The sequence below is a fragment of the Primulina huaijiensis genome, chromosome 9 (genome assembly GCF_012295235.1).
Source record: "Primulina huaijiensis isolate GDHJ02 chromosome 9, ASM1229523v2, whole genome shotgun sequence".
NCBI lineage: Eukaryota > Viridiplantae > Streptophyta > Magnoliopsida > Lamiales > Gesneriaceae > Primulina > Primulina huaijiensis.
Window position 1 is genome coordinate 2215091 of NC_133314.1, and position 18910 is coordinate 2234000.

The 18910-nt window shown below is 34.7% G+C and overlaps 4 protein-coding genes across 5 annotated transcripts; 2 read left to right on the forward strand and 2 right to left on the reverse strand.

Annotated features, from left to right (window-relative positions):
- Positions 1-1656: 1656 nt before the first annotated feature.
- LOC140984554 (adoMet-dependent rRNA methyltransferase spb1-like) lies at positions 1657-6584 on the forward strand. The gene is made up of 11 exons (XM_073452065.1): positions 1657-2181; positions 2676-2723; positions 2796-2951; positions 3081-3127; positions 3438-3594; positions 3701-3762; positions 3862-4045; positions 4495-4584; positions 4898-5040; positions 5127-5253; positions 5334-6584. The coding sequence occupies exons 1-11, from the start codon at positions 1708-1710 to the stop codon at positions 6336-6338; spliced, it is 2493 nt and encodes an 830-aa protein (XP_073308166.1). The 5' UTR covers positions 1657-1707; the 3' UTR covers positions 6339-6584.
- Positions 6585-6847: 263 nt separating this feature from the next.
- Positions 6848-9024, reverse strand: LOC140984009 (probable pinoresinol-lariciresinol reductase 3). The gene is made up of 5 exons (XM_073451151.1): positions 8778-9024; positions 8561-8695; positions 7889-8126; positions 7426-7629; positions 6848-7136 (listed from the first exon to the last, which is right to left on the reverse strand). The coding sequence occupies exons 1-5, from the start codon at positions 8955-8957 to the stop codon at positions 6970-6972; spliced, it is 924 nt and encodes a 307-aa protein (XP_073307252.1). The 5' UTR covers positions 8958-9024; the 3' UTR covers positions 6848-6969.
- A 1495-nt stretch (positions 9025-10519) lies between these two features.
- On the forward strand, positions 10520-12156 carry LOC140984960 (syntaxin-112-like). Its single transcript, XM_073452669.1, has 2 exons — positions 10520-10697; positions 11176-12156. The coding sequence occupies exon 2, from the start codon at positions 11189-11191 to the stop codon at positions 12077-12079; it is 891 nt and encodes a 296-aa protein (XP_073308770.1). The 5' UTR covers positions 10520-10697; positions 11176-11188; the 3' UTR covers positions 12080-12156.
- A 1677-nt stretch (positions 12157-13833) lies between these two features.
- LOC140985392 (transcription factor bHLH63-like) lies at positions 13834-16556 on the reverse strand. 2 transcript variants are annotated; one of them, XM_073453246.1, is made up of 7 exons: positions 15867-16556; positions 15484-15729; positions 15213-15347; positions 15055-15126; positions 14761-14961; positions 14583-14682; positions 13834-14071 (listed from the first exon to the last, which is right to left on the reverse strand). In XM_073453246.1, exons 1-7 carry the CDS (start codon positions 16260-16262, stop codon positions 14034-14036), a joined length of 1188 nt encoding a protein of 395 aa, XP_073309347.1. In that variant the 5' UTR covers positions 16263-16556; the 3' UTR covers positions 13834-14033. The 2 variants fall into 2 exon arrangements, with proteins under 2 accessions (XP_073309347.1, XP_073309346.1); XM_073453245.1 differs by having other exon boundaries at positions 14761-14970; positions 15867-16551.
- Positions 16557-18910: the final 2354 nt, after the last annotated feature.

The window sequence follows — 18910 nt, forward strand, 5'->3', positions numbered from 1 at the left end:
GATTTATAAAAAGTTTTTTGAAAAATTTATTTTTATTATTTATAATAACATTATATTATATAGTAAATATATAAACAATAAATAAATAAACAATAAAATAAATATTATTACTTTTGTTACCTTTTTCTTCTGTTTTGGAGCTTGGAAAAATATGGAGGACTTTTAGAGATTCGTGCTGATAACGTGTTGTGAAAAAGTAAAAATTTACGGTAAAAAGTAAAAAATCTCAAACTCGCAAAATTATCACACTACACATTTATAATATTTTTTCCTTAACTCAATTGTGATTTTCTTCACAAATGAGAGATCTATTTATAGAAAATCTTTACAAATAATCCAAAAAAAAATCATCATTACCTACATCATCACACACTAATTTTCAATATTTACAACTCTTATTTTCAACATTCAAATATTCAACATACACATTTTAAATATTAATTTTCAACACTAAAAAGCCTTATGATGGGAAGGGTTTTTTTTTTTTGGAACGAATGATGGGGAGGGGTTTCAGCTCATTCTTACGACATGTTCAATTGTGAGATGAATTTGCAGTTTATCTCATTTTTATGCAGTTATGAAATGAAATTGCATAGATAATATTGAAATGTGAATTTTTATTTCTTTAAATAATTTTGTATTTTTAAAAAATATAATTTTAAGTTGTATAATTATCATTATCTATAATTTTTGGTAAAGTGATAAGTGTTCGATCCTACAATTGATATCAGAGTCAAAATCATGTGTTCGATTCTCATTGATTGCAAGGAGTGCAATTATTTAGAGAAAAATTGTTGAGGTGCAATAATGACGCTTTGACTGTTGTGCTGTTTAAAAGATTTGAATTGCACAATTATCATTAACTATAGTTTTTGGTAAAGCGACAAGCGATCGATCATACATTTATTGTTGGACATTTTGTTAACAAATATAATATAAATTAACAAAAAATATTTTTAATTTCAAATTTTTATATGTGTTGTATTTTATTCCAAATTTTAATAAAATATAGATAAATCAATTTTTTCTAAATTGATAAATCAAAATTTTGTACAACTCAATATTTTAAATATGACAAAAATTTGTGTGAGACGGTCTCACGGGTCGTATTTGTGAGACGGATCTCTTATTTGGGTCATCCATGAAAAAATATTAATTTTTATGCTAAAATTAATACTTTTTATTGTAAATATGGGTAGGGTTGACCCGTCTCACATATTAATATCCGTGAGACGGTCTCATATGAGACCCACTCTTTAAGTAATTCGTAAAAATTAACTAATAACTTCCAAACTCTTACTAAAACTTGGGATAAGATATGAAAAATATTATGTTTTATAATATTAAAAGTAATACTTTTCTTTTTATATTTTTATTTATACATGATAGTCAGTTATGATATGNTTTTTGACATAAAAAATAAAAATCGAGTTTGAGATCTATCTTATAAAATTAACATTCATAAAATTAACATGTAAAACGATTATAATCTTCTAATGATATATATATATTAATGAATTTATCATCGTATATTTTGTCTTTGTAACGGCAGGATTCAAACCGGGTCTAATAAAATTACCCGAAGCTTTGAGATTCAAACCCGATATGCGACCCACCAAAACGACCCAACCCGCTCTACCCATCCGTTCAAATTCAATAAACCCCCTCGAAAACCCTAATTTGATACCAGAGCAGAAAGGGCCGACCATGGGGAAAGTGAAGGGAAAACACAGGCTAGACAAGTACTACCACTTAGCCAAAGAGCACGGATACAGATCACGTGCCGCCTGGAAACTCGTCCAGCTCGAGTCCAAGTTCAGCTTCCTCCGCTCGGCTCGCTCGGTGCTCGACCTCTGCGCCGCGCCGGGGGGATGGATGCAAGTGTGTGTCGAGCGAGTTCCCATCGGGAGCCTTGTTATCGGCGTCGACCTGGATCCTATCCGACCTGTACGTGGCGCTGTTTCATTGCAGGAGGATATTACCGAGCCGAAGTGCCGAGCCGCCGTTAAGCGGATAATGGCTGAGAATGGATGCCGGGCGTTTGATTTGATTTTACATGATGGATCGCCGAATGTTGGTGGCGCGTGGGCAAAGGAGGCTACTAATCAGAATGCGTTGGTTATTGATTCGGTGAAACTTGCTGCGGAGTTATTGGCTCCTAAAGGAACATTTGTTACTAAGGTGTGGATTTTACTTTGTACTAGACTGCACCTATTTTTACGCTAAGGAATTGCTATTTTTCCATAAATTTGTACCTGAGTTTTCTCTAGAAATCAAGGCTTTAGAATCGATGGGTAGAACATTAAGTTGAAATGGATTGTTCTTAGTTAATTTTAATTCAGCGGGCATGACCACTGCCATAAAATTTGGCCTCATGTTTAGATTGTGCATATGGAAACCATTGTGGTGCTAAAGGACCCTAAAAGTTGGAAATTTGGCAGTTTTATTCCTTATTTTGGTTCTGCATTTTAGAATGTTTGTTTGGTGTCTATTTAATAATCATACTATTTTTCATTAATCAATTCCTTAACATTTTTGTTGCTTACGCTCTATTTTTACCATCTGTAATCATGTTATACCCTCTCTACCTCTATTGGGCTATCTGTGCAGGTAGCCCTGTTTTGAAATAATGAATAAACTGGATATTAGCTTCATTATGTGCTGTTTACTTGTAGGTTTTCAGGTCCCAAGACTACACCGCAGTTCTATATTGTCTTAGACAGGTAACTATTATTTTGTTGGAACAATTCCTATTTTGAAACGAGGCATTTTCCGAGCTCCGAGTCTCTATGCAGCTATTTGAAAAGGTTGAAGTAGACAAACCACAAGCTAGTCGATCAACGTCAGCTGAAATTTATATTATTGGATTGAAGTATAAAGCACCTGCAAAGATTGACCCTCGTCTTCTGGATGTAAAGCATCTATTTCAAGGAGGAAAAGAACCTCCAAAGGTAATTTGACATATCTCAGAACTTCTTTCTTTTTTTTTGGAATAAAAAACTTCTTTACATCTTCATATGTTCGGGTATGCGTATAATTTTTGTGCCAGATACTCATGTATGTGGAATTGAAATCAACAGGTTGTGGATGTATTAAGAGGAACAAAGCAAAAGCGTCATCGTGATGGGTACTTATTCCAAACAAGCTTTTGGGTCTGCTTATTAAAGAAAAATTAAGCGAATGCTGTATGATTGTGCTAAACGTACTGATTTTGTTAGATCATTTTTGTTTTTTCTCAAATAATGTAGAATATAATAATTCTCAATCCGGCTACTGATTATGTTACCTGGTATTTTGTCATGTTTGTACGTATCAAGTCAATTCTTTATGTTATTATTCTTGATTATTTAGGACCACTTCTTGACACGCAGGAGAATTATTTTAACTTTTTTCCATTTCTTTTGTTCCTAAATTTTTGTACATGGTTTTGTTCATAGGTACGAGGATGGAGATACAACTCTGAGAAAGCTGTGCTCAGCATCGGAGTTTATTTGGTCCAACTCTCCTCTTGAGATTCTTGGTTCAGTCACTTCTATAACATTTGATGATCCTGCATGTTCACCAGTGAAGGAACATACTTTGACTACAGAGGAGGTATACCGCCTGATTATTTGTGAGATGATTTAATCTTTTAAGACAACAATTACCTGGTATCTTGTTCGATAATTTTCCAGCCTGTATTCTTTAAATATTGTGACAGGTTAAAGCTCTATGTGATGATCTTCGTGTTCTGGGAAAGCAAGATTTCAAGCATCTTCTAAAGTGAGATTTTAATGAATAGATAACATTTCAGAAATTGGACAACAATTGCGTCCCTTGATAGTTGTTCAATTCCATCAATTGTTCTCTTTTGTCTATCAGGTGGCGTATGCATATCAGAAAGGCATTGTCTCCTTCAGAAAAGAGCACATCTACCACTCCTCCTGAACAGGAAAAAAAGGAAGACGAAGATGAGAGAGTTCTCAATGAAATGGAGGAGCTAACAAATGCCATGGATCGTAAGAAGAAACGAGCAAAGAAACTGCTAGCTAAAAGACAAGCCAAGGTAATACACCTAGTTGTATAATTTTTTCCCCTTCTTTCTTCTATTCTCTTTTTGAAGAAAAATGAGAGTTATGATGGATGTCCTGTGTCATTATTGGGAAGGTTTCCCAACGAATCAGGATACACTGATTGTGACTTGTTGACATCTTTTGCGCCATTACATTTTTGCTCTGCACTCACTTTCTTCACACAGCTTTCTTATGCCAGCTTTTGTATTTCCACTCAAATCTTTTGATCTTGTTTATATGATATTAAATTCACCATAAACTATGCTGAGGTTGTCTCTAGTCTATCCATTGCATCATCTCATAATCATTTTTGTGCAACATGTGTTGCACTTTCACAAGATCTTTACATTCGCCTTGAATATATTATGTCATTTGAATGATTTACCTGTAGTGCTCAAATGTGCTGTTAATTTGTCTGATTTTTGTTTCAAAATTTTTTAAGGACAAAGCTCGTAAAGCATTGGGCAAGCAGACAGATGCAATGGATGATGGTTACATTGATCAGGAGCTGTTTTCTCTGACTTCCATGAAGGTACATTCTACAATTTGTTATTTCAGTACCGTTTTGGGTAGTGATATTGTTTTCCTTGTTTCAGTCTTTGCCTCATCTTTTATTTTATTTCCATACTTTGATATTCTGTTTTTACTTCCTCGTCCTTTAAACAATTGCATATCTTAGTGACACGGTCTCACCCTTTAAACCAATGCATATCTCAGTGACACGGTCAAGCAGTGAATTCAACTCCTTTGCCTCACCCAAAGGGAAAATGAAATTGAAAGAAAATCATGAATGGATTGGATTTGCGATTGAATAGACTAACATTTTATTTTAAAATTTTCCTCAGGGAAAGAAAGCTCTTGTGGCTGTTGAAAATAATGAATATGAAGATGATATTGAGGAGGTCAGGAATTCTGAAAGTGAAGAAAGCCACGATGAAGCTGAAGGGTACACATCCAGTGATGTGGACTCTGAAGAAGATCGTAAACGGTAAGCTTTTTATGTTTCTGTGAACTAGAGCGATTTGACAGAGGTTTTTGTAATTAAATAATTGAATGGATCCATCTTACATTCAGGTACAATGAGCACGTGGACGAATTACTTGATGAAGCATATGAAAGGTTTGTGGCTAAAAAAGAAGGAAGTACAAAACAGAGGAAAAGGTCGAAGCAGACTTACTCAAATGATGACCAACTTTTGAAGGTACTGTCATTATTAGGAAAACTGAAGCACAAAATCTAAGCAGATTTACTCGGCCACAAATAATTGGTGTAGTATTACAGGGTGATGATAGCATGGTTCACTCTGATCAAGATTCGGACAATGAAAAGAATGAACGTGAAGCAAATCCACTGGTGTTGCCACTGAAGCAATATGTGCCTACTCAAGAAGAAATTGCATCACAATGGTTCAGTCAAGATGTCTTCGTGGATGGAGATGAACTCGAAGAACTGGAGAAGGATGATTCCGAGGATGAAATACCGATAGATAAGCCAATCGAACATCATAGGGTTCCTGGGAAGAAAAGTGAAGACTCATTGGAAGAACCCATTGGTCAGACAAAGAAGGGCCGAACCCAGATGACCCAATCATCCAAGGTAGAAGATGGTTTTGAAATAGTTCCTGCTCCAGAAACGGATTCAAGTGATTCATCGTCTGAGGATGACTCGGATAATGATAGCATTGATACAAAAGCAGAAATATTGGCATGCGCGAAAAAAATGCTGACGAAAAAGCAGAGAGAAGACATGCTTGATGACGCATATAACAAATATATGTTTCACGATGAGGGGCTACCTAAGTGGTTCTTGGACGAAGAAAAAAAGCATCGCCAACCAATTAAGCCAGTGACAAAAGAGGAAGTAGCTGCAATGAGGGCACAGTTTAAAGAAATCGATGCACGTCCTGCTAAGAAGGTGGCACAAGCCAAAGCCCGAAAGAAACGGGCAACCTTTAGACAGCTAGAGAAGGTTCGGAAAAAGGCTAATTCCATATCAGACCAGACAGAAATCTCAGATCGTTCAAAGAGGAAGATGATCGAACAGCTTTACAAGAAAGCGGCACCCAAGAAACCTGAAAAGGAGTACGTCGTGGCTAAGAAAGGGGTCCAAGTGAGGCCTGGTAAAGGGAAAGTACTCGTTGATCCAAGGATGAAAAAGGATGCTAGAAAACATGGAATGAGCAAAAAAGGGCAAGGGAAAGGCAAGAATGGAAAGCAAAAGGGTAAAGGATCTGTAAAAAGTTCTGGAACAGGTAAGGGAAAGGGAGGAAAGAAAGGGGTTAAGTAGAGGGCCCAAAATGAACTTCCAACTGGAAGTTTGAGGTTGAAACATCAATTATTTTTGGGTTTATTCTATGGTCAAATCATTCTATGCAATACTGGATGTATTTATCATACGTATTTTTTTGTGTAAGATTTTAAAATATTTTGCTTCGTATAATTAGTAATATGTATCATAAACTTCATTCGTGAAGCATAGAATGCATCAACAATCAAATGGTGATGAAATTATACGGATGCTCATAATTTTTCAGATTTCTGGGGTTAGTTTTTGAAGTGCTGAATGGGGTATTCCACATTAAGAATTTTGTGGTAATGGATTTAAAGTTTGTAGTTTTCATCCCAATCTTTTTAATATTTGCTTCAAATTTCTAAGCCGAATTATTACCCAATTAATTTTTTCCCTTTACTTTATCGATCAAGTACATAATCCCTAATAATCATAAGATTATTTATTACATGTGGATTATAAAACATTTGTTGATGACAGAAATGTTGTCATATCGCTTATATTTTAAATTAGTAGATATTAACCCATTCTATTAATCAATTTGTAATTCAATGCACAAACTGATCATACAAGGAAAAAAAGGTCGAGAAATTACAACAGGTCCGTAGATTTTTTTGTAAAAATTACGTTACACTAGGGTATCCAGGTACTCGCTTATGGTTGTGTACTGGATATTTGGATACAACTGCGACCCTTCCACGTTGCCAGACGAGTTTATGTCGAAGTATGTTTGATCCCCCTCAACAAATACAGAGTATATGAAAACCAACTCCATGTTGTCCGGGTATGGAGTTTCTGAAACACAACGTAAGATGGTAAACAAACTCACTTAGAATATGGATGAAATTCGTAGATAAATATATTATGCAAGAAAAAAAGAGTGAAATTCATAACCCGAGGTTGGATTTGAGTTTTGACAAGAAGCGAAGCCAGCAGAATCATTATATCATTATATCGCACAACACAAAAGATTCAACTCAACACATAGCAAGGCAATAAGGTTCCATACTTAAAAGAAAGAAGTGAAATTATGGTACATTTTCTTGAGAAGCTCAACAAATAGCAAGGCAATAAGGTTCCATACCATGAATTTTCTTGAGAAGCTCTTCCTTTGTGATGCAAATCCTCTCAAGTTTTGTCCCAATTTTATCCTCCCAAATATCAATGAGCTCATTCATGGAAATAGTATTTCCAGGTGGTCTCAGGTATAGCACCTTGTTCAAGGTCCGTGGATCATCCACCGCGCTTATAGTGAAGGCAGCAACATCCTTTTCCTTCATGAATACACCTGTGAAAACAAGAAAAGCAAATGATTTTTTGGGTGATTTAGTAAAAACGTAATTTTTGCCCCCAGTTTCCAATCGCTTCCCTCAACTAAACAGAACCAAAGCTGTCACGACCAACTGTACATCCATTGTCAACTAACAGATGAACATTAGCTGATCCTGAGCCAGTCCACGCGATGCAAGAGGAATTACACATTGATTTTCTATTTCATTTCCAGAAAACAAGCTAAATTCAGTGAAGAAGAGGTTTAACAGCGAAACCTTCAACATTTCCATCTCCGAATACACTAACTTTATCTCTTGGTGGTAATTTCAAGCCAGGCTGAATGAGGGAAGGGAGCAGGTAGCTCATGTAAAAGTTGCAGCAAATGTAGGTGTATGGAATGGCTTCTGCTTCTACAAGACGCCTTATTTCAGATTTCCTCAAATAAAATCCATGATCCAGGTCAGACACACGCATTTTGTCAGGATCCGCTCCAAATTCAGACGGAAAAAACCTCTGCACCATCCTGAATTACCATTAAAACAGAGTACACCCCACTCATAACAGGACATTTAATAATTTTTACGGAAAAACAAGATTTACAACCTATCACACTCTATTTCATTAGTTTAGTTGCATTCACCAAGTCCCCTGGACAGGAAACTAAAAAAAAAACCAGTTTCCATCAAATTTGCTTTCCTTTTGTCGCTATATTTTAAAAGCATTATCCACAAAATCTTGAAATGAATGGAAGAAAGGTTGAAACATAGCGATAACAAATTTATCTACTTAATATTAAAAAAAAAAAAGCTTAGTCATCTCTGCAAGTAAAGTTCTAAATTACAATCTTATGCAATCACATTTTTATGCATACTCACATTCATAGCTACACCAAATTAATTAAAATTATTGTCAAAGAAGTGCAATGAAAATAAATAAATAAAAAATACCTTGATGCAGCCGGCACGTCTGATTGCGGAAATAAGAGGCTTCTGGTCTAGTACTTGCTTCGAAGAAACGGCACAAATTACAACATCCACTTGCTTCAAAGCTTCCACTAAACTAATTTCATCTTGCAATGAACCCTATACGCAAAACAATCAAATCAACAATCAGATGCAAACATTTTGAGGAAAAAAACAAAAATTTACTGTTTAGCAGGCATGCCTTGAAGATTTGGAGACCAGCATCGGAGAGGAAACGAATTTTTCGAACTTTGTCCTGATCAGAAAACGCAGAATCTCTGACGAGTCCGAATGTTTGATACGATGCGCTTAAACTGGCTTTCGCGAGCTCGAATCCTAGGTTTCCGGTCACGCCGATCACCAGTATTTTGCTCTTCGCCATTGATTTTTTTGACCAGATTTAACCAGAGCTCAAAGCTTGCATTATTTATACGAATCTATTTGAACAAAGGTGAATTAATTGGATTGGATTTATAGGAAAATTATCGAAATTTAATTATAACAAATATCTTTTTTATTTAATACAACGAAAACGATTTTTTTTTTTAAAATAAATTTTAATGAAATTAAATTTATTATCTTTTATAGAATTTTAATTACGGATAACATATCGAACTTAAATAGTATGTTTTAAATTTTCAAGTTGAAAATGAATTTCAAATGAAAGAAATTTTATTATTTTCAAATAATTATAGCTCGGATCGAACTCAAATTTCTATCTTATTAAGAGATATTTATGTTCTTACTCACAAATTAATAACAACCGACGACAAATAATTATCAGATAACTACATAATTAAGAACAATTTTTTTATTCGCATATTCTATATTAATATATTTGACATTTATTTTTCTTCTTAATTTTTGTATTAATTTCTATTCATTCTCATTTGAGCGTATTGATTATAAAATGCGATGAAATTCGATATTAATTATTATTATAAGTGTAACTACACTTTTATATAATGAAATGAAAATAATATTTTTAATGTAGGGAGGGTATTTAACACTCACCATTTTTAATGTGTTATATAAGTAATAAGTTTGATTCTATTTATAATTTTATTTCTTAAATCATCTTAAAAGTAAATCCACTTTGTATCATACCATTATGTTTTTTCACATAAACTATTGTGAGACTATCTCACAGATCAATTTCGTGAGTCGAATCTCTTATTTGAGTCATCCATGAAAAAGTATTACTTTTTATGCTAAGAGTATTACTTTTTATTGTGAATATCGGTAGGGTTGATCCGTCTACAGATAAAAATTCGTGAGACCGTCTCACACGAGATTTATTCATGTTTTTTTAGGAATCATACCGTTTTGTTTGAGTTATTTTGAAACAATATATTATGTCATAAAAAAAAGTGAGATCATTATAATTATAGATAAAAAAAAATTAAATTTTTTTAAATTTATATTCTTATTCGATATAGAAGAATATAATTAAAATAGTAAATCTTTTGTGAGACGGTCTCACGAATTTTTATCTGTGAGATGAGTCAAATCTACTCACAATAAAAAGTAATACTCTTAGCATAAAAAATAATATTTTTTCATAGATGACCCAAATAAGATATCCGTCTCACAAAATACGACCCGTGAGACCGTCCCACACAAGTGTTTGCCTAGTTAAAATTGTATATTTCATAATTATAAAAAAACACAAAATTCTTGAGAGATCGTCTGAGTGGTATATTTTGTGAGAAAGATTTTCGACCCAACTCAACTCATAAAGAATATATTATTTTATGTCTATAGTATTATATTTCAGTATCATATGATATCGTTTCACAAGTCGTTTGCTCCTACATAAACTTATTACTGTCTGTCATGTTATTTTAATATAAAGAGAACAAAAAAAAAATTCGAAATAAAATATGTACATTTCTAACGGTCACATAAAATAATAATACCTTTTTCCAAATTTAAATTTGAAATCACAACAAAAAACTCAACGGCCAAAGAGGAAAAAAAGAAAAAGAAAAGAGAGAAGGATAATTCCTTTAAACCCTCCTCCGTTTTTCCAATCAACACATTCATTGCCGGAATACGTTTCAGATCAAGAAGAGGAAAACCCTTTCCTTCGCCCTTTGTTCGGCCTCCCCGTTTCTTCAAGGTTTTCTTTTTTCTGCCGGTCTTTGTTTCTTCTGATTTTAGTTATATTCTGTTGATTCGAAATTATTCATTCTGTTGTTGTAGTTATCGAGTGTTGATGAGACGGAGTTTTGTTTCTTTCTGATCCCAATTGATATATCTGTGACACTTTCATCTGTGATAGGATAGCTGTACAATAATCGATTGGTTTAAGTAATGTTGAAAAGTTCTTTTCACTGTGCTGTTACATTTACTGTATTTAGATTTTGAAGAAGTGGTAGGTTGCTTTGGATTTATTTTCAGAATTGTACGGATTTATTTGCGTAGATTCTCTTTTGCATGATTAAATTTTCTGTCACACGAGGTGTGTGTGAGGGTTTTGGTTGGATTTGTCTATGATTGGCATATGATTTTTTTAATGTGTGTTTCTTATCATATGATTGGATTTTTTATGTCACGAGGGCTGAATTTTGTTTTTATTTGATTGTTGGTATTGCAAGACTCTGCACCAAGATGAACGATCTTATGACAAAATCGTTTCTAAGTTATGTTGATCTCAAGAAACAGGCGATGAAGGATCTCGAGGCAGGGCCAGATATTGAAATGGGTCAGCTCAACCCTGAAGATGAAAATAATCTGTCGAAATTTTTTGAAGAAGTGGGCACTATCAAGGCTGATATGGAAGAGATCACCAATCTGCTTCTTGATCTTCAAGACCTCAATGAAGGGACAAAATCCTCTCAAAGTTCCAAGGTTCTTCGAGGATTAAGGGACCAGTTAAATTCCGATATGGTCACCGTTCTCAGAAAGGCCAAAATCATCAAAACAAGATTGGAAGTGCTGGACAAGTCCAATGTGGCTAATCGTAGCATCTCTGCTGCGTATGGAGAAGGAAGCCCAATAGATCGCACAAGAATCTCAGTGACTCATGGACTTAGAGTCAAGTTGAAAGATTTGATGAATGATTTTCAGTGTTTGAGGGAAAAAATTGTTTCCGATCACAAAGAAGGGCTCAAGAGGAGGTATTATAGTGCCACGGGGGAACAACCGAGTGAGGCAGTTGTTGAAAAGATGATCTCGGGAGGTGGGCTCGAAGGGATTTTCGAGGGGAAGGGAGATTTAATGTTGGAGAACCATGAAAGGCATGAGGCAGTGAAGGAAATACAGAGAAGCTTGGTTGAACTACATCAAGTGTTTCTTGATATGGCTGTTATGGTTGAAACACAGGGAGAACAAATGAATAATATTGAGCAAAATGTGGTGAATGCTGGAGCGTATATCATTGGTGGTACAAAAGAGCTTGACCGTGCTAAACGGATGAAGAACAAGAGGACTTGGGCCTTTTGGGTCGGTATAGTGGTGCTTGTGTTCATATTGATATGCCTTATTGCAATTTTATTCTGAAAACTCTGAACGACAAACTTCTCAAGATTTATGATGATGGTTATTAATGATCAACAAGGAAATGGTTTAATTGTTTATTTGGAGTGCAATATGCTTGAGGATATTCTAGTATCATTGCTTGATCGCATTTGAGCCATATGTTGATTTAAATACGTTTGTGGTTTGCGATGTGCTAATTCTGGTTTGCCTTTATAAATCTGTACGGCAATCGGCGGGAGTTTTGGTGGAATTCTACACCATGCTAGCAAATATATAGGACTCAAGTGATCTGATCCTCTTGTGATAGTTCACAAGCACCTTGATCAAAGCTCGACTTGAAATCGGTTTTAATTGGATTCAAGTAATCTGGTTATCATTCCGAGTCGAATTGTATCATACTAGCATTGTTGTACCGCACTCGAGTAATTTATTCATGGATGCTATCATGCCAGTATGAACCTGGTCCATCATCGATCCTGTCACAATACAATCCTATACACACTAATTATGTTAAAACTATTTTAGGACCTTAGCTCTAACTTGAGAGTATTGCTATGATTAATTATCAAATATCGAGGGCGATAGATCAATTGATGCAATTTTAATTTTATAGGCATGTAGAGACACATTAATTTTTTTGGATAGGACTAGCATGATATAAATAACATAATCGAATGGCTGACACCTCTGGTTCTTAATGCTATAGGCTGGTAGGCATATTTGTTCATCTCTCCATATTGTATGGTAAAGGCTCATTTAGTCATTTATTCACTCAATAATTATGCACTGTGAAAATAAGGATGTGAATATGAATGCAAATTGTATAGACTAAATATATAATAAGTTGCATGTTTGATTCGACGCGGACGCAAGTTCTCGAGCACAAAGGCGAATTATAGGTTCAAGTGAGGCTGTTGAAACTCGAATTCTATGAAAAATCAAGCACAAAAAAATTTAAATTGTTTTTCATTGAGAGGCATGATGTCTTCCTCCTGCAACCTCAGATTCCAATTAATTGATACAAGGGTTCGGTTAAGTGTTTCTAAGTGTTATCCAACTTTTTACTTGATTCTAAAAAGGAAATTGGAGTCAGAAGAATCTTTTGTGTTGATAATTGATGGCATCAACATTTTCCTCTTGCTGGGAAAAAAGTGACTTATTAGTTTTGCCTTTCTTGAAGTTCATCATTGAATTATGATGCTCAAAAGACTGCAACTCGTACCGTTTCGTCAACCATTTACATCATTGCTAGGAAACTAGTCCTGGTATTCATGATGGTTTCCAAGATTCCTAGTCCTTTTAGCAAATGACCAATTTGAACCTCATCATCACCTCCTAGAAACATAACTATTTGATGTCATTAATGTTTAAAGTTTTTGGGCTGGTGGAGCTTTTACTTGGATCTGGACTGTTTTAGAGTGTCAGAATTTACAATTTAGAAAATTTGTGTATATAATTCGAATGAAATTCCTTGTAAAAGATGCCAAATATTTTATTAAATGATATTATGAAGTCCGGATAAAATGACAGGTCTCGTTCTAATCTTGCAACAGTAAACATCTACGTTCTACAGGTTGGCTCTTGTCTTCTTATCTTGCATGGATTGCTTAAAATTGCTTTCAGATTTAATATTGTGGATAACTTGTGCAATCTGATGATGATGTTTCGCTTATTTGGTATCTGCTGCATCTATCAGCGTTAATTTTTTTGGGGCTAATTTGCAAATTTGGGGAGTGTGTGTGAGTGAAGGCAGATGCAAATTGACACAGGGATGATTAATAGCAAATTTTGGCTACTTTCTCATTATCATTTGCTCATCATCGCCATCATGCATATTTCTCGACTGCTAGTATACACAAGATAAACACGGCATGTATTTCTGGATAACCAAAAGAAATCGTCATGGTACGAATCAGGGTTCTGGCTGGGGCTCGAGCTGGAGCTCGTTCTGGGACGTCTCGTTAGCAGTAGTAACTCACATCTCCTGTTTCACATGGCTGGCATCGATGAAACCTGCAAAAATTATTTATAGTTTCAATATTCAAATTTTACGTAAAAACGAAAACATGAATTGGGTCTTAGAATTAGAACATTATCTTTAGTTATATGGTATAAATTTTGAGAATATTTATGGTTGATGCAGGAATTAGTTGGCCACAATGTGTCAATTCTGTATCAGAACTCTTGCCGGAACTGCTTGTATATTTTACAGCATTGTGTTCGTGAATTATTGACATTTAGAAGCCTGGTGTCTTTGATCATTGATTCATTTAATGTGGTAGACAAAAGGCAAACCACCTAATACACTACTTTATTCATGAGGACCACCTGAGGGGGGAATGGGATTTTTAATAACGTATATTTCACTGTTTTTTTGGGTTTCAAGAAAAAATGAAAAAAAATAAAAACGAAAAGAATGCATAATATAATGTGATTATATCCTTAAATTTGCGGGATTTTCTGTTTCTTTAAATTATAAAAAAAAAAAACAGCGATCAAAGTCTGAATGAACTCCGAAGAATACCTGAAAACGGCTGAGAAACAAATGATGTTGATCTTCCTTGTTGGTATTCCATACCGTATAGATTTTGCAACTCGGCAGCCCAAGTTAATGGCTGAATTTGCTGCATATTGAAGTTGGTTTTTAGGAAATATGCTTAAGAAATTATCTACAACCAAGAATTAGATGGTAAAATACTTACATTCAAAGAGGATGAGTCGAAAAGGGCATCCGGAATTGATACAGGAGCACTGATCGTTCTCCGAAGTGTGGCATCCGGAGGATTTGCTCCCATTTCTAGGCCACAACTTGAAACTCCTTGTCCTAATCCATTGAACTGAAGATGAGTAGGATTGACAGATTCCGACGATGACCCAATTGCAGGAATGCTAGATGCACAAACCTGAAACATCTGTTTCATCCAAATAATGCATGTCAAAATCGATAGTGAGACGACTTAAGGGGTATGTATAGGATTGGAAAGCATGCTCTATACCTCTTTTGCTAAATAGTTGTCAGTTTCAAAATCCAATCTTGGATTCATCACCGCCAGTTTCATGGATAAGAACTGTCATAATATCGACTGATTAAATTCATTTTTAGAGGCGCAAATAATTGCTAAATTTGGTAACAAATGGCTCTGGTTTTATGTACCTCTACTTGTCTCTGAAGGGATTGGACATAGTTGATTATCTCGTCCAGCATCCCGGCTTTCCCAGTGATCTTGTTGCATCCCGGAACTAAATCTTGTAGGTATTTCATTCTTTCACTGATTTTTTCCCTCCGAACCTGCCAGCATTATGTAAAAATCCATCAAACTAAATCTTACAGGCGACGGGTTGAAAAAAGAAGAAGCTATTACTGGGTTTTCTAGCAGAGGAATCTCCACTCGAAAACCCGATAAATAGGGTCTTAGTGTTCTTACCCTTTCCGCCAAGCTGTGGCTGTCCGTGGCTTGCCCACGTCGAGCTCGAACATGTATATAATCTGGCTTTGGAGCCTCGGAGGGCTTCGAATTTTCCTTCAAATTTTCGTCAGAAGTTCCTTTGTTGTTATTGTCGTTGACAGTAGTGACGGTGCTCTTGCTGTTGCTGTTTTGTTCTGTGATCTTCGTGTCCTCTTCTGCACACCCCTTCGTCTTTTTGTCCTGGGATTTTTCTTCCGCCGCTACCTGAATATATCCCAAAAACCCATATTTCATATCCCAAATTTACATCATAACACTCAAATCATAGGAAGATTACGAATAAAAACTTAAAACTTTTAAACATCATCCCCTGCAGCTATAGAATTAAACTACGAACTCACCTCAGTACTATGATTTTTATCAGCCTTTCTCTTCTTGAAACTCTCTTTTCCGGTGGCAGAGCTCAAAGCAGCCTCCTTTCCTTTGCCACCACTAGCCGCCACCGCCGGCGGGAAGCTAGCAGTCCTTGGAAGAGCGCAACTCATTTCAAACTCGGACCCATTCCCATAATTCAAACCATTCCACCCGTCTTCGAAACCCGGGTCGGGCTTCATTGGTCTGCCCATCAGCAGCTCACCAAAACCTTGATCTCCATTTCCCATCAAGAAAGCACCATCAAAATGCTCGTTCTCGTTGAAATAAGTAAAGGGATGGTGTTGGATCAAGTTCTCTTGCTGGCAATTGAGACGTGCCCGTTGCCGCTCGAGCACACTCATTTCTGCATTCCCAGAAAACATTTCCGATGAATTTTCGCAAGACCCTTTTCAAGAATACAACAGATAAGAGTAGAAAAAGTTAAGTCCAACTTCAAGCACTTTTCTTGGCCTAAAAAAATGAGTAATTCACATCAAGTGTACGTTTTCTTGTTTTGTGGAAGTAGTGGCCAAGTTTCGAACTTTATTTGGAGTGGAGAGAATCGAAAAGTTTGGGGAAAAAATGGTAATTTTAAGGATTATAAGGAGTGAGGAAATGTAGGGTATAAATATACTTTTGGGGAAAGAGTTGCCGGGAAAATCTGAAAAAGATGGCCGGAATAAATAAGAGAGAGACTCGAATTTGGTGTGGGGCAAATGGAAAATTATTTAACGGAGCTGTGATCAGAGGCCATGGTGTGTGGGCCCATTAAGCATCACTAGCCACGTGGGCGTGTCCGAAGGGCCAGGCCCAAATTTGTTTTGGGTCTTTATTTTATTGGATATTAGGTGGATTTTTACGTCATCTATCTATTTATGTAGGAGATATTGCATTTTGAGATATTGCATTTTGTGATATATTTGTATGTTTTATTATTATTTATTATTATTATATTAAGCCAGAGACTTTTATACTTTGTTGCACAAATTGCTTTTTATGAAAATATTCTCATCATTTTGGAAAAATACCATCTTCTCATTTAATATATATTTTATAATTTTAAAAAACTCAGACATTATCTCATGCAAATTACATGTTTAATATAGCTGCATCTAGGGATATAATCAAGCGAAGTCAAGCTGAACTCTTGAATGTTTGAGTTTGAATCGTTTAAAATCAAGGCGAGATCGAGCTTTATTTAACGAATATATTCATATCTCACGAGTTTTATCGATCCTAAACAAATTTAATAAACATAAATAATAAATTTAAATATTCATTAAACTACTTAAAAAATAAAATATATATTCATAGAAAAATATAATTTTCTTATTGAAATTTATAATTTTATTCTAATAAATAAATTTAATATATTTTCTACATTTTTCACAAGTAAATGTAAAATCCATAATTAAAATATCAAAAATATTATTTTTCATCTACGAATACTTGATTCATGAGCTTACCAACGAACATATTCACGAGCTAACAAGACAAATATTGTAAAACTCAATCTTAGTTCGTTTATCTTAATGAACATCATTAAACGAGCTCAATCGAGTTTTGAATAGCTCACAAGCGGTTTAGTTCATGTACGTCCCTAGTTGTGTCATTGTTGTTCAAATAATAACTGAAACTATAACAAAATAATTATAAATCGCAACTCAATAATATAAATAAAATGAGCATCGGGACTGAAAGATGCTTAGCCTGCGTTTGGTTTGGAGGATAAAATAAACTAATGATTAGTATGTAAATGATAAAAGAAATGATTGTGATAGAAATATAATATATAATGTAAAATTGTATTATGTTTGGTATGATTTTTAAGTGTAGGATAATTTTGAATTTTTTGATTAAATGACAAAATTGCCTTTTCTTTTTTTGTTTTTCTTTTTCCACTCTGGCGGCGGCGGTCCGGCATAGGCGGCGACAACGATCGGCCGGAGACGGCGGGGTCGGCGGAGGTTGTCGGCGGCTGGTGGTGGATGGCCGGAAGCGTCGGCGGCGGTGGTCGGCGACGGTCGGAGGTGGCCGGCGGCGGTGGTCGGCCTTTGGCGGATGTTGTCCGTGGACGGTCGGTGGAAGGAAGTGGTGGTGAGTTTGAATTTAGGAGAAGGGTAAAATTGAAAAAATAGGAAGGATTAAGAGTATGATAAATAATCCTAGGGGGTGAGGAGGTATTATTTTAACCTACCTAATATAACCTAATCATTCATATGATCGATTGACTTGGTTAAATAATCACGCGTACCAAACGAGGGATAAGATGTGTTAAAAAAAATAAACTCACCTTATCAACCTTACCAAACACCCCCTTAGGGCATTCGACTAGTGGACCACGGGGTAGTTTCTACACATTCCTTGTCATGGGACAAGAATGATCCAGTGTAGATATCATTTCTTTTTTTAATTAATTAATTTATTTATTTTTATATGTTAGTTGTGATTATTCCTAATATCAAATATTTCGATGTTTGCTATTTGGATTGACTTTTAATTCTATATCCTAATTTCATGTATTTAGTTAAAATTGATGTAAATGAATGGCTTGATTTAATATAAAAACATATCACAAAAACTCATATGAGATCATCTCACAAATCAATTCCGTGAAACGAATATCCGGTCACACCCGACTTGACTAATAAAAAATATTAATTTTTTATGTCGAGAATATTATTTTTTATTACAGATATGAATCGAGTCGTCTCGTCTCATACATATATATATATATATATATATGTATATTTACATATATACATATACATATATATATACATATATATATATGTATATATATATGTATATGTATATATGTAAATATATATATATATATACATATATATATATATATATGTATATATATATATATATTTACATATATACATATACATATATATATACATATATACATATATATATACATATATATATATGTATATATATATGTATATATATATATATATATATGTATTCGTAAAACGATATATACTCATTTTAAGCAGTAACTAGCAAATGAGATAAGTTA